This window comes from Tinamus guttatus, unplaced genomic scaffold (genome assembly GCF_059628265.1).
Source record: "Tinamus guttatus ecotype Peru unplaced genomic scaffold, ASM5962826v1 Tinamus_guttatus_pri_ptg000242l, whole genome shotgun sequence".
Classification (NCBI taxonomy): Eukaryota; Metazoa; Chordata; class Aves; order Tinamiformes; family Tinamidae; genus Tinamus; species Tinamus guttatus.
This window is the reverse complement of record NW_028288776.1, coordinates 242,588-257,556: the sequence shown is the minus strand read 5'-3', so window position 1 is coordinate 257,556 and position 14,969 is coordinate 242,588. Positions and strand designations below refer to the sequence as shown.

The window sequence follows — 14,969 nt, the reverse complement described above, 5'->3', positions numbered from 1 at the left end:
AATCTACATTTCCTTACCTTTCTTGTAAAACAGGCCGAGTTCTGGACACATACAGTCACGGTACTAAAAGACTGTCCGAAGAAAATTTATTTTTCTCCTTACTGTCAAAAAAAAGAGTGCCTGAACTCTTTTAAAAGTAACTCTGCATTTGACAAGTACACCTGGAACAACAATATGAATCCAACAGTAGATTTATTACTAGAGTTGACTAGAAACATACCTTTTCCTTAATGCTGAATGGATACTCTCATCATCACTGTTGTCTGGAAAATTAATTAATATTTTATTTTGTGAAATATTTGCACTAGGTTGCTGATAAGCCCCAATTCCCTTTTTATCTTTATCTTCATCAGAAGAGAGAAATGATGAAACCATTTTCAGATTTTCACACTGAAAATCAGTTTTATTCCTTTCTCCTAAACTTAACTGGAATACTTCTCTTTTAGAAGCTATATCACAGAGAACAGGTGCTTGTGATTTCTCATTTACTTCCTCAGTATTTCTCTTGCACTGTTGCATAGACTTCTTGTGTTGCATCTCTCCTACAAAAGAAAAAAATCCTATTAATAACCCACATTCCCATTCATAGTAATTTTATTAAGTAACTTCCACATAAAAGAAACCAAGTTCACAAATGTTATATGAACTGATACTCTTACCATATTGCAAAAACTTTGCTGTATATTTTGTGACTTAGGCTGATACATGTGACGAAGTATACTATTAAAAATCAGAAAAACAGGATGAGTTTCTATGCTTGCTACACAAAGCAGACAAGTATGTTCCTTAAAACTAAAAAGTACATGAAAATTACTGACTTCTAGACATATCCTCCACGTTAAGCCTAAAGACTTGTAAAATTGAAATGCTCTGGTTTCCTGATGAACTTAGCTAATTATGGTGTTTTGCAGGGTTATTCTCAGCAGGATCAATGTACCAAACAAGTACCTGCTGCCCAAACAAGCATCCCTGTCAGCAACATACAGGTAATGGTAGTAACAAGTAGTTGGATGCAGTAAGACGAAAAAATATCTCCATCCACCAGCCTTTTCTTAGATTTGCTCAGCATTTAACCATATCCTAAAAACTTAAGAGTATGCATGAAATTCATGAATAAAATTAGAACCGTTTCATAGAATCATAGAATCCTTACGGTTGGAAGGGACCTTTAGAGATCATCTAGCCCAACCTTTGTCGCCATCCTCTAATTTCAATAGTACATACCTGGAAAACTAAAAAATACAATGGCTAATTTCTGACACATACTTAACAGTTCTACAAACACAAGAAGGCTCATCTGAATGAATAGTCCTTAATGGTATTGCTCTTGCATATGAAATAATAATAAAAAAATCTTAATACCAAAATTCCTAGAGAATATCATAAATCAGCACAGCATCTAAGAAATGTACAAATCTACTTGCTACTGATAAAGCAAAGTAATTCCTTTAAAGTAGTTTTCTCAAAGCGATACTGAATGTCTAGATGGAAAGAATCTTATCATCAATCACTGGCCAGGCTCCAAATTTTGCCTCCTGAAGACCGGTTTGAAAAAAGCCTGAAGCAAGAAGACGGTTAGTTTCATATAAACTCTTATTTCTTGGTTGCGGGATGGGTCATGAGGCCAATGTGCTGCCACACTCTTAAAACAGCTCTATACAGCATCAAAACACCAATACAGTGCAACGGAAAATTTGATCATGATTCTTATACCTGGTCTGCTTCTCCATAATTGACTTGTAGCCTGCATATACTCAGCAAAGAAGCTTTGCTAATATTCCAAATCCTTTCTATAACCAGAACATAAGTAAAACCATCATTCTGAATCAAAAGGCATTATTTGTTTATATTTGCTTTATTTTGTATTTCACAGCACAGAATAGGAGGAGGAATTATCTGTCAAGACATTTGACTTTAAATTCAAAATTAATGCATTACCCATATGATTGTAGACTGTTTTTTTCTCCAGTTCCTTCTGTAACTCTTCTGCAGAGGGAATTTCAGTAACAGGTGGAGCAGGTGCAATATACCACATCTTTGGCTCTTCATTTTCTAGATAGCTATGTTTAACAGACAGACAGAATGTAAAAGCATTCTTTAAGCATCCTGCCAAACACCTAGCTCAAAACTGCCATAAAAAACCTACTTTTCTCAGACAAAAGCAAAAAACCTACTCAGACAAAAAAGCAAAAAAAAAACCAAAAAACCCTCCCTACTTACTAGCAGACATCTAATATAAAAGGCAAAACACCCTCCAGTCCTTACTTTTTATGTATTCCAAAAATGATGTAGCTGTAAGGTACATCATTCAAACCCAACACACTTAGAAAAACATTACATGGTGCAAGTTCTGAACCCAAAAGCTTCTGCTCTCAACTTTCTGCTGGTAGAAGAAGGAAGTGACAAACTTCTCCTGTAAAAGGAGTCAGAATGCTAAGAAACTTTGAAAATAATGTAACAGTATTTACCCTTCTTTTGTATCTGGTCTTTCAAAAAATAAATTATCCAATGAAAAGGTCATGTCTGCAGAGCTGAACATTTTTGATCAAATATGAATCCTGAGAACCTTCCAAAGCCGCAACAAAAAGCTTTGTAACTTCAATTTCCAAAATTAAGGCTGTTTAAGGAACACAAAGTTATTATTATGCAAAATAGTGCAAAGCAGGAGTTTTCACACAGGCATCAGTAGTGGCAGTAGAAAATACCTCTCATGAGTATTAACAAGCTTTAAGTATCAAGGTAGTGATTGACTTTGTGCTATGTGCTTGCCCCACTGATAACAACCACCATCCCATCAGCTCTAACAAGCTGCAAAGACAGCACACCACTGTGAAACGGTTTCCACTTTGAATCTTCAAACTACTATTATGCTGTTAGGCTACCTGTTTAGATTTGGTTTTAGGAACCCCACTCTCCTGCAGTCTTTATTATCCACACTATTTCACCTCCCCTGCCTCACTTTCTCCATGTCTTTTTATTCTTTGAGTAGTCCCATCAAATTCAAGTGTTGACTTTTAAGTTCAGCAGAAATGAAACCCACTGGAAACATCCAGAGTGGAAGGTCAGTTTTTATCTTCAGGCTGTTTTGTACTTCCCGCTTTTCATTTAGGGTTTAGGTTACATATACTAATTCATACATACACATAGCAGGTTGACAACCACTATAAACAAAGCCCTCTAAATCTACTTAATTTCAAAAACGGCGTACTTCAGGCAACAGTCACCACTGTCGGCTACGCTTTGGGGGTCCACTGCTTGTTATTTCTCCTAAACCCCACACCTTCCCTCAGACCTCTGCATTTCTCCCCGGTGCCTTGTGCAGACCGCCCGAAGAGCAACGGAGCCGCGGGCGGCCCCCACGGGGCCTCCCCTCTGCCCCCAGCGAGGGAAGCGAGGCCGAGGCCGAGGCGCTGCCCCCGCCACGCGCCGCCACCGCCGCAACGCGAAATGGCGGCAGGCGCCGACCCGCCAAGTGCGACACCACCGCGGGAGCGCCGAGCGATCGATGCCGCCTGGTTCGGCGGGCCGAGCGATCGTCCCTCCCGCGCGCGGGCCGAGCCCAGCCCCGGCGGCGGCCAGAGATGGCGCGCGCGGCGGCAGGGCGGGGGCGGAGCCGGGGCGGCCCGAGCGCGGCCTCGGCCCCAATTAGGGGGTGTGTGCGCAGAAGCCCTCGCTCATTTTTACGCTGGTGTAAATCCGGTGATTTCTGTACCATAGGACCATGCTATCAAACCCATTCCTACGGGCAGAAATAAATACACTGAATATACTGATGTTTATTTTCTAGTGGATTTCTGAAAATCACTCATAGACTTTTCTTCTTAGAGCGGCTGCAGCTGCCAGAGCAACAAATCCACTGCGTACAATTCATTTGAACTGAAATGCTATCACATAAAGTATTGGTAAAATGCTGAAGGAGAGTGCTACTTTTTTCCCACAGAAATACTGCAGTTCATAATTCTGGACTTGCCATTAGAGCAAAGCTTTTGAACTAGTAAATTTAAAATAAATTGCAGAACTGTCTCAGAAGGACTAATTTTTAAGCTGGTTCAAAGCTGTATGCCATTCAAAAATACTATGGAGGCAGCTACTGTAAATATGTTATTTCCTCATACATAAATAGATGAAAAGGATACATAAGATTTTCTCAAATATTGATTGATTTTAACATAAATAATTTTTATTTAATCAAGTTTTTTTTCCTTTCTTGCAATACTGATTAATTTTTAACTTTTCATTTCAAAATCTGAGACATTGTATGTTTATTGTAATGTAATTATAATTTCTAATACTGCGCAGGTCCAGGTCAGCTAAAAGCATCCAGTAAAGGTTGCAGTGACTTTCAGTTCTGTGTCTATGAGTTTTCCTTACCCTTTACCCTAAAAAGACTTGCAGCAGAACTGTGTCATAGTACAATGTGCCAAAATCTACACCACGTTCAGAAGCTCTAATCCATCTCCCCATCTAAGCACTGGACAGAGAGCCAAGGACAAGCAGCCCTTCCTTCCAGCTTCCACCACGATGGGATTTTGGCCATCTTAGAATAAGCAGTTTACCACAAACAGCCTAGGATACAATCAGTAATGAAGCTAATGAACCGATTGTCTGCAATTAAATTCTTAAGCCACCCATATTAGTTTGAATAAAAATGGAGAAAAAGTTGAGGACAACTCATTTTATGCTTATAATAAATTCTGATGGCAGAAAGCATTTTTATTTCTATTAGAGAACGCCTTCTTCAACTCTGGCCTCAGGCAAGATTCCATCTTCATTCGCAACATCTGCTTTTAGCTGACCAGACTTTAAAGTTTAAAGCAGCAATACAAAGACTTTGTTTTTTTATAGCTAGTTTTTCTTGGATTCCCCTCCCTAGGTGACATCTCCCTCAACACGTACACACACAAATCACATAAAATATATAGCAAAGCAGTCTCTCAGCAGCTCTGAGACAGTTTAATTTTTGATTTCCCCTAAGTCTAACATCTGATCTGCCATATGCTTTGTGTCTTTCAAGCTCATAGAGATCACATACTAAATGATAAACCTGCATGTTCTGGAGCAGCGCAACTAGAAAATCAGGAACACCAGATATTGGTCAGTGATCCATATGAGAACAAAATAACATTCATACGTACTAAATACAAATCTGTTAAAAGCTTCACTTTTCTCTGGAAGTTACAAAATGAACAAGTCCCTGCAAACAAATTAAATGCAGAAAAGTATCAAGACATAAGTGAGATGGCGTTTGCAAGTGTGTTCCCTCAGTTTCCTTTGTTCAGCCTTCTCCACAACTCTACAGAAATGACAAAAAAATGGTCTCTGAAAAGCACCCTACTTCATAACAGAAATTACTATGAAGTATTACAAAGTCTTAAAATCAGAGGCAAATCTTAAACTGTTTATCTTCACCATATGCTTGAGACTGTGGCAATGATTCATTTATTTAAATAAAATTTTAATAGATTCAAGTTCAAAAATATTTATAGCCATAACTTTTTTTTCAGTCAAGATTGGGAAATAAAAATATAGCATAAACTAAATTGATTAGGTTATAAATTCTGACATAGCGGGGGAAGAAAAGCACAGGCAAATTTCTTTCCTTTTATCACATTGACTAGGGATCACAAATTTGGACCTGGCAATGCACCACCCTTGCAGAAAAGTTAAACACATGAGTAAGTTTACTGATGGAAGCTGAAATTACTCATGTGCATAAATGTTTGCAAGGCTGGGCCTTGAGAGAGCTAACGAGAGCTCCCCGCGGAGGCTGGCAGCGCGGCTCTGCCTGTCAGCCAGGAGTGATACAAGGCCCTGGTCCCCAGGGCCCCAGCCGGCAGCTGCTGCTGCTGCGCCCCAAGCCAGGCTTCCCCAGCAAGGTCGGGCCTTGAGCTTTGGTGTTGTGTAAATAAATTAAAATATACTTAATATGATTTGTTTTGTTATTGGGGTGGATAATTTTTTCTTGTTTTCTTTACTTCTTTACCTTCATTTCCTTTTTTTTGTTTCTCATCCATACATTTTTTAAGACATGAACTCCGCCTGCTGAACCCTTTGAACCTAAACTAACCACCAAGGACCACTTTCATTGTGTATAATATTATCACCCTACTTCAAATTAGCAAAACAAGAATATTTCACATTTACAATTCCACTTTAATCAAATTCAGCATGTATAAACACATTTTTTTATGTCACTTAGTATTTAGTGACATTAAATTTTTGCACATAGGCAAAAGAGATAATATTGAGTATAGACTCTGAAAATTCATGTAGCTATTTCCTTTTTTGTTTATTTCAATCAAAGACTCAGTTGATAAAATGAGACGTATGTAGAAGGTAACCCAATGAGGTTGTCACTGGGGTGGTGTGTCTCCTAAGAGGCAAGTCACTGCTGTTTCCCTTAAACATATGTTATCTCATTGACAGTGTATGTGGAGTCAGGTTTTGTATAATGACAAATGAATTTGATAGCTGTATCTGCAGCAACTATTACAGAAAATACAACAGTTCCTGTTCCATCAATCAAATCTTTTTTTTTTTTTTCAGAAGGAAGGGGGAAAAGGTCTTTTTTTTTTTTTTTTAACTTGAGCTATTATATTGAAGTCAGATCTCAGTAGCACAGGATACAACAAAACTCTCTTCTATTTTGTTAGTTCTTCTCTACATTACTGTGAATCAATGATATATACTAGTATGCAATGGATAACATCTGAATTCCGAGTCCAGATGGCTCGTTTGCTTTGACTATATTTCGCATCAGCCTAATTTCTTGTTTTGGATTCAAAACTGCAATAATATCATTGAAAAGAATGATTTAGAAAACCCTGAAATGTAATATATTTATAAAACTCTCTTTTTTCTTAGCTAAGTGTATTTATAAAAACTTCAGACTACTTCTTCAAAAATTTTCTCATCTGTAGAAAAGTCAAATATTTCTAATAATTTTTTTTGAAGGTTCCCATTTCTGCTGTGAGTTTTATGCAGACAGGGGACACTAAACTACCATGTTTTCTTGCCGCATTGCGAACCTATTTGTAATTTTATCAAACTCATTCTCTGGAGAAAATTGTGCTTTTTGTCCAACTTTTGACATTGTAAGCAGTGTTTATGAATTTAATAGTGTAGAGTATCAGCATTTAAAAAAAGAATTAGTTATCTTCATAGCTCACCTCAACTCAGTAAATAGATAAAAATTTTCAATTAAGCCCAAAGTACTCATCTTCCAAATCCTTGTTTCTGTGAATATTCCTTAATAATATTTGCAGTCCAATTGATTTGAGTATTGGAGTACAGATTCTTAGTGAAAGCCTGCTATTCTGCTGCCACTCATTCTACCATCAAAAAAATCCACTATGAAAAGAAAAAAAAATCTTCAAAATAGGACAGGAAGTATAATAATTATGACAGAAAATTTTCAGGGAAATGGATGTTTCTGATCTTGGAAAAAAAAGTGCTGCTACAGAAATCTTAGAAATACTAATAGAAATCTGAGATATTTGTCCATTTTAAAGTGACAGAAGAGACACTGTATGAGGAAAACATAGGTCTGAAATAAAATGTTTTAGAACATATTTTTTCTTACCTAGAGCAGTTTTTGCATAAAGAGAGTTTATGTGCTGAAATGCTCTTTATTTTTTCTAAGGGACAACACCTGAGGAGCCCTGAAATCTCTGTACGGCATGGAGCATCTACGTGTATGATTCTTTCCCCGCTCTGTTTCTTCTCTCAGTTCTCTGGCCACTGCATTCTCATTAGAAAGAAAGAGATGCAAATATCTTATCTCCTGTCCATTTTGAGATGTTCACCCACATTCCATTTTCTCCTGAAAGCAAACATCAATCTAATAATTTATAGATTTTTTTTCCTACTAACTTCCCTTCTTTCTTCCCTCCTCCTACTCCATTACTAAGCTTATTCTGATTAAGAAGAATAAAGCTCCTGAACATATAAACTATGTTTCAAGAGACTTAGCTTTTTCCACATGTAAGATGAATTAAGTCCAGCCAATATGATTAAAGGTTTGATTGGAACCAGGTGTAAGACTCATGTATCCAGATATAAATCTGACAGTTTTTAAGTGTCCTTCCTAGGATGACAGTTATCAGTTATTTCTAATAATTTCCGGTAATGTAGCTATGTCTGCATTTGAAGTTAAACAGCAAAGATGTGCCAATTACATTTCTGCAGTCTATATGATCAGAACACCCTACAAATCCTTAGCTTTTTCAAAGTAGGTCCGTGTATACAGATTTTGTTTGATCTCTGGTTCATGTCATCCTAGTTTTGAAACTTACTGTAACTAGAAGGTATTTCTCTATGATATGTTAGTTATCAGGGATGTAATCTATACTGGTATAGGAGAGAAGACCAGTGATATTTCATCAGAATTAAGTTTCTTCTTCTTTGAAAGCATAGGATTCCTGCCTTGCAGTTCAACTCAATTTCAAATTTATCAATTTTAACTCTCATCATCATAAAGAACATTGTCTTGAGCCATATAGTTTTAAATTTAATAAATAATATAACAGTGTTTAACAATTACAGTATAAAATTGTTTGGTGCAAAACTGCATCCCTGGTATTCAACTAACACAGTGTAGTCTAGTCGTGAGTAAAGCATTAGGATATTATTCCAAAGCAAATAATAAACAGTAGGAAATATTAAGTACCTTCTCAGGTGAAGGAAAGCACATTGTAACGGCCAGCCCTCCTGACTAAGTATCTAATAGGTTGTTAGTGCACTGAACACTTGATCTCAGTTACTGAGTTGCACTGACTTTCATCTACAGATTTATGCAATTCTATTGCCATGTTTTGAAGCATTTGAACAGAGTATGCCCTCCAGCTTATACACTTATACCTACATAAACTTCATCAGTGTTGTATTATATTTTTGGACTGAAAAACCTTGTGAAACAAATATAATTTAAAACTTAAGAATAATCACTATCTTAAATGTTGCAATGCCATAACTAGCATAGATGTTCAATTATTAGTGGGGACACTTAGGCCACTAAAGCAGCACCTACCATGCAATCTTCTGCAAAAGAACCCAGAAAACTACATGAAAAGCAGCAGAAGCACAAGTACACTCACATCTAAGAAACTGCCAATGACCAGACTGGTTTCCAAGCCAGCAACGGAATCCATACTGCAGGGCTCATTGGAAACAGGCTTTGCATTAGGCTGAACCTGTTCTGGGAAAGTTCCAGCATAAAGGTAAAAGCAACTGCTGAAGCTCAGGGGCTTATCACCATCACAGAAACATTTGAGTTCAAATTCTTGCTGTACTTGGGCACAAAACACTAAAGATAGTTTACATGCTCTCAACTTACCCTCAAAGTAGCACAGCTGCTTTGGTGACAGTGGAAAACCTGAGATATCAACATGTTGCAAAGAAAAACTTCTGTCACACTAAATTTTTGATAAAAATGGAAGAAGCAGCAAGGAACATCGTTGAAAAATGCAGTATGTCGACACACTACCAGAAGAAGCAGAGTTAGAAATGAAACACTTATAACAAGCTGACTACTGACAACCATACAGAAAGTAGGTGACAGCATTTCAAAGTCAAGACATTCTACATACTTGTTGATGTGTTTACAACATAGATGAAAGAGCAGTTTCAAGATTTCACAGAAAAAGGCAGGCTGACACATTGACGTTGATAAAGTTTTTAAAACATTTTCTCATATAAAGCCACAAAGAAAACTTTGTAATTTGCATATTCAGTCCAGCTCTTCACTAATCAACAATTTTACTTCTTAATTCAGGCCAGATAGATAATTTTTTTTTTGTAAGACAACCAGAAGAGGATATCCATGTTTAAATATATCAAGATGAAGTGGTCAAAATATATTAAAATGGTCAGTGGATTGAAGGCTATATCTACAAAAGAACTCAGGATGTCATAATGTTCTATGCCAATATTTTAAGTATCTTTGTTTTCTACTGGAATACACTGTCCAAAATTGAGAGCCCAGACTTCCTACATAATCCCTGTGGAGACTTGGGCACTTAAAGAAGCCACCTAGTTCTCAAGTTGGTCAAGAGAAAGCTCCAGACATGAATTTCATTTCCTCGGATATCTTTCTTTGTGTGGATGTTAGGGAGGGTTTCTTTTCATGTAGAATCCACAATTTCTGCATGTTTTCTTGGGGTTAGATGCTTTCTCAGAGCACATGGCTGTAACTGGTATTGTTCTCCCTTCCCATTTTTCAAACAGCGCCATAGCTGCAGCATTCACTCAACCCTTCTTCCTTCTGCATGAAGTGAAAATGCCAGATGCTCAGTTTCTGAATTTTTTGTGCCATGGCCTGTCTCACTTCTTTCATTTTAAACCTATTTGAAATTTTATGGGATAATTAAAGATTATTTAGAGATGTGTAAGCATGACTGTATGGCTTAGGAAAATCACCTGAGAGTTGTGCGACCCCCAACCACATCCCTGCATTCCCCTAGGCTACGAGAGAATACAGTCAGGCTCTTATTTAATTCATGCAAAGGAGCCCAACCAACTATGCAACAGAATCAACTGAAGTATTTCTGGTGACATCAGTAAGACTTAGATCACATTTGCAAGGAAAATCAAAAGGTAAAATCAATATTTAAAATGGGATTTTTGTTTTTTTACATTTGAATAATTCTGAATTGCAGGAGTGGATTTTATGTAATTGTAAAAGAAAGGAAGTTTAATTTAATATGAAAGAAATTAAACATTAAGAACTACTACCTTAGTAGATTTTTTTTTTTTTGCAAATGGTATTAGCTTAAAAAAATTAATAAGGTCAGCTCAACATGACTAGAACTTTGCCACAGCATTGTGAAATGTTAGAAAGTATGGATTTCAAGAGTTTTTATTAGCATTCACCATGTCTTCATATTCACTTAAGCACCCTATATTTTCCTGTGACTCATACTAGAAGCGCAACATCTAGGCAACTGAAGTGACTTTAATCTTTGACCTTCTTAAACTGATCACAAAATACACAGTTCGAAAAAAAAGTCTGCTTCATTTCTTTGCGAGGAAGAAAGTGTTTTTTGCACTGTTTCTTGAGAAGTCTGCTGATATTCTCCTGACAGATGGATTTCCTTTTGTAAATATTTTTACCTAATTCCATTGTACCTTCATATATCCTGTGACCTATTTTTCTCTATTTTTTTTAATTGTCTTTCGCCTCTATGGTATATAGTTTAAGACCAAGGAGACTGTTACAGTCTCCAACATAAACTCCTGCATGTAAAAAAAGGTTAAATTTCACCAAGTCTTCACCTTTATGAGACCATTAGCTTTTCCTTGTCTCTTTACTCTCTTCTGTTTTCTCCGAAGTGTGACCTTTGGCCTATACCCACAATCTGTGCAGACTTTGGAAGCAGGGGGATTTGAGATAGAAACAGTTCCTGGGGCAAGAGAAGTGGCAACAGCAGGTATACCAGGGAAAACAAAGCATTAGGATAAAGCTCTTCTGAAAAAATCACAATGCCAAATCATTCCTCCCAGCTACCGCAAATACTCAGGGAAGAATTTTGATCAGCAGTGGGTAAGGTAGAGCATATAGATCTTCACAACTTCAGAACTGACCTAGCACTGGCTTCGTTAACAGTATTTATTAGAAATAATATTTTTAAAAATGAGTGTAAGCAAGAGAAATGCACTGAAGTATTGAGCCATAAGCCCCCTGCCCAAGCAGTTTTAGAGCATGTGTTTAGAACAGTGTTCCCCGTTAGAGCACTGCCTCTGACAGCACTGCTGCTCTAACTACACATTTTCAAATGCCGTAAAAGAGCATTTGAAAGAGAGACAAGACTGTTATGAAGCTAAGAGCTAGCACCAGAGCAACAACCATGCAATAAAACAGTGGACATCAGGAAGTTTCAGGAAAGGAAGAAAGAAAGAAAAAAGCAAAAACTGTAGGACAAGGTTTGGAGAGTGGCTAAAAGATTCCCAGAATGGACATCTGGACTCTGTCCATTTTGTTAGCACCTCTGTTACATTTTGTTAGCACCTCTGTTAAGTCCATTCCCAGAGAAAGTCCTGGTCCCATTTAGTCACGGGTATTTCATATTTCAGATGCCATTCTTATTCCCCCAAATGGATTCCAAAGTACTAACACAGGGTCACTACTTCTGCTTTCTATCCTGTGTTTCATGAAGTCTGAGGGGAATTCACCATGGTCTTTGACAGGGTCTAGCAACTTTGTCATTAGCTCCTGGCATGTGTGTGTGTGCATGTGCAGGTACACATGTATGGCCACGTACCTGCATTTATTTTCCTATCCGTATTTCAAGGGTTGAAGATCGAGCACGTTTGTCACCTTATCTTTTCTGTCCAACAGTGAGAGCATGAAACATTCCTTCAACCATAATGCAAACCAAAATATACAGGAAACCTAGAAATACAAACAAAACGTGTTAGTATGTATGGTTTTAAGAGAAAAAAAAATCTAGAGCAATTATTTTAGGGAATAAGAAAGCAGCACAACTACCCTTGAAAGACTCACCACATGCCCATCTTTAAACAAGTGTCTTAACTACTATAGCACCATCCCTTTTCTGCTGAGTTAAACAGCTGTACAATGTACTACTGAAATAAAAGAATTTTCAAGGGCTCTGCTAAATTCTTAATAACCACTTTACTTCTCTAGTAGTAAAATATAGGTTTATTTTTAACTGTTACAACTAGCCAGTCCACTGTTGTTTCCTAGGGAGTGCACCTATGTAATCACAAGAGAAGAACTAAGGAAGAGTTTTTAAAATACATGATCCTAACACTAGGTTGTTTTTTGTTTGTTTGCTTGTGCATTTGTTTTTACTACTGTATATTGACATTTTGATACCGATTCAAGGTGATGCTTGACTTTGTCAAAACTGGCAAATGTTATTCGTGTTGAAATTCTTCCCATTGAAAAGCATTTCAGGTGGTGTGGTATAGCAGGACTGAATCATGTCCCTTCTCCAGCCCAAGAGGACAATTTCTATTGCTGACAGAGAGCAGTTGAGAAGTTAGTGAAATACCAAAATCACACCAACACCATGCAATAATTAAAGAGTGAAATGAAGGAATAAAGTGAGAGGCCCATTTCCACCTAGAGCCAACTGAAAAACAAAGCTTCCACCTTGATAAAATGTTAATATGTCAGTTTGTTTCCCCTTTAAGATGCAATGAAAATTAGTCACTTGAAATATCAAAATGTTACACTTTGTTAGAGTTAGAATATTATAATATGAAGACTCCTGTAACATACAAATCGCTACTAAATGTTAGCACCACGGAGTCTAAAAAAATATTTTTACTATATCAAAACTATACATCGCAACAGTGCTAAAAGATAGTAAAATAGGGAATTCGTTTCAAGACTCTTCATTAAAAAATTAGGCAAAGGTCCTGCCTCCAAATGTCAGATTTTAATTATGAGGAAACTTCAGCAGAAAATAGCTTTGTAGTAATTTGCAATAATTTCTCATTCCCACAAAACAAGCTTATGGAAGAAGTAAGGCATTTAAATGAGATTTTGTAGATGCAGAATTCCTTTTTTAATTTCAGTTATATTTTTGCATTACCTACATTTTTCCTAGTTTTATTTTTATAATGTGAATCTTGGAAATATTATTTGCTGCTGTCATAAAAACAAACCATATTCACCACAATGATTGATACGGCTAGAGAGTATCCAACATGAGTCTGAAGTCATATATAGTTGAGATTTGCATGAGATTACATTTTTATGTTAGATTTTTACACTTTATTATATGCCTTACATTTTATGTTTTATTAAGACCTGCTCTCCATGATTTTGTAAAGGATTAAAAATGATTAGCCCCTTATTAAATTAAGGAGAAGGGCTTGTTAGCAATCAAATTGCTATTGGATATTTGTGACATTTTAAGTAACTGCTATTTTAAACATCAAAACCCACAAGAAATATCTGAAAAGAGAGGAAAAAATGATACTGAGTACAAAAGAAGATACTGCATTTCATTACTACAGTTGATGCATTAAGCCAAACTTTTAGCTTAATAATTCATCATAATTCAAGGAAATACACTTCAATCATATGCATGCACTTTCTCTTGTTTAAATGAATTCCCTTCAAAGAAGGTAACAGCTAATACTGCAGAGGGATTTTACCCCTTTGCAGCACTATGTAATTCTAAAACACTGGCTTGAAATACGACTTCAAGGCAGCGGAGGGGAGCCTTACCAGAATTCAGGAGCTTTCTGTGATTCTGAATCATTAGTACTTCTGAAACTCAAGAAAACTGGGTATTGTATAAAATAGCTTCAGGGAGCAGCTTCAAAACATTAAAATACAGTCCAAAGGCAATTTTCTAAAATAACCTGCCCTTCCATAGTTTTGTCCTCCTTTTTAATATTTTAAGCTAGATGCCTTAAGTGATATATGCATTGCTTTCCTTTCAGTATACAATTTCTATCTTTGATGGACTGCTTTGGTCTCAGGGCCCCGACGCTGCGTTGTGCTGGGGGCCCCCGCGGCTCCTCGGCGCGTGCCGGGGCCGGGGCGCTCCTCGGCCGGCCCGGCTGCAGCTGAGGGAGCTCCACGCTCTCCTGGGTGTGCGCTGCTTTGTTCTTCTGCACAGGGGTATGAAACAGCTTTCTTATGAACTGCACTTCTTTGTTCTTCTCTTGGTAGCACTTCAGAGCTGGAAGTATGGGAGACAAATTGAAGACAGCAGACAGTGCTGCTCTTACTCTTTGTTAATCAGCGAACAGAGGGCTTAATTCTACTTCCATTACACTGACAAAAATAAGGAGTACAAACAGTGCTGTCAATAATGCTAAACTAATATAAAATATACATAAACAAGAAAAACCTTAAGCCTGGAATTTGGGGGAAGGAAGTTGGCAGGTTTAGAGGAATGTTTTCTACCTACCTATCTGTTTGTCTATTAACTGTGCACAGATTATAGGCAAAGTTTCCTGTAGGTGATGAGGGGAATCAAAGGCTGAAA

The 14,969-nt window shown here is 37.2% G+C and overlaps 1 protein-coding gene and 1 long non-coding RNA gene across 2 annotated transcripts in view; one reads left to right on the top strand and one right to left on the bottom strand.

The window, feature by feature from the left end:
- HFM1 (helicase for meiosis 1) overlaps positions 1–3,555 on the bottom strand; it is a 35,329-nt gene extending 31,774 nt beyond the window's left edge. The window contains 4 exon segments of the mRNA XM_088526065.1: positions 221–542; positions 1,939–2,060; positions 2,469–2,617; positions 3,485–3,555. Coding sequence (XP_088382191.1) covers positions 221–542; positions 1,939–2,060; positions 2,469–2,539 — 515 coding nt within the window. The 5' untranslated portion in view covers positions 2,540–2,617; positions 3,485–3,555.
- The window catches only part of LOC148594471 (uncharacterized), a 533,350-nt gene that overhangs the window by 393,109 nt on the left and 125,272 nt on the right, over positions 1–14,969 (top strand). The gene's annotated exons all lie outside the window — the stretch shown is intronic.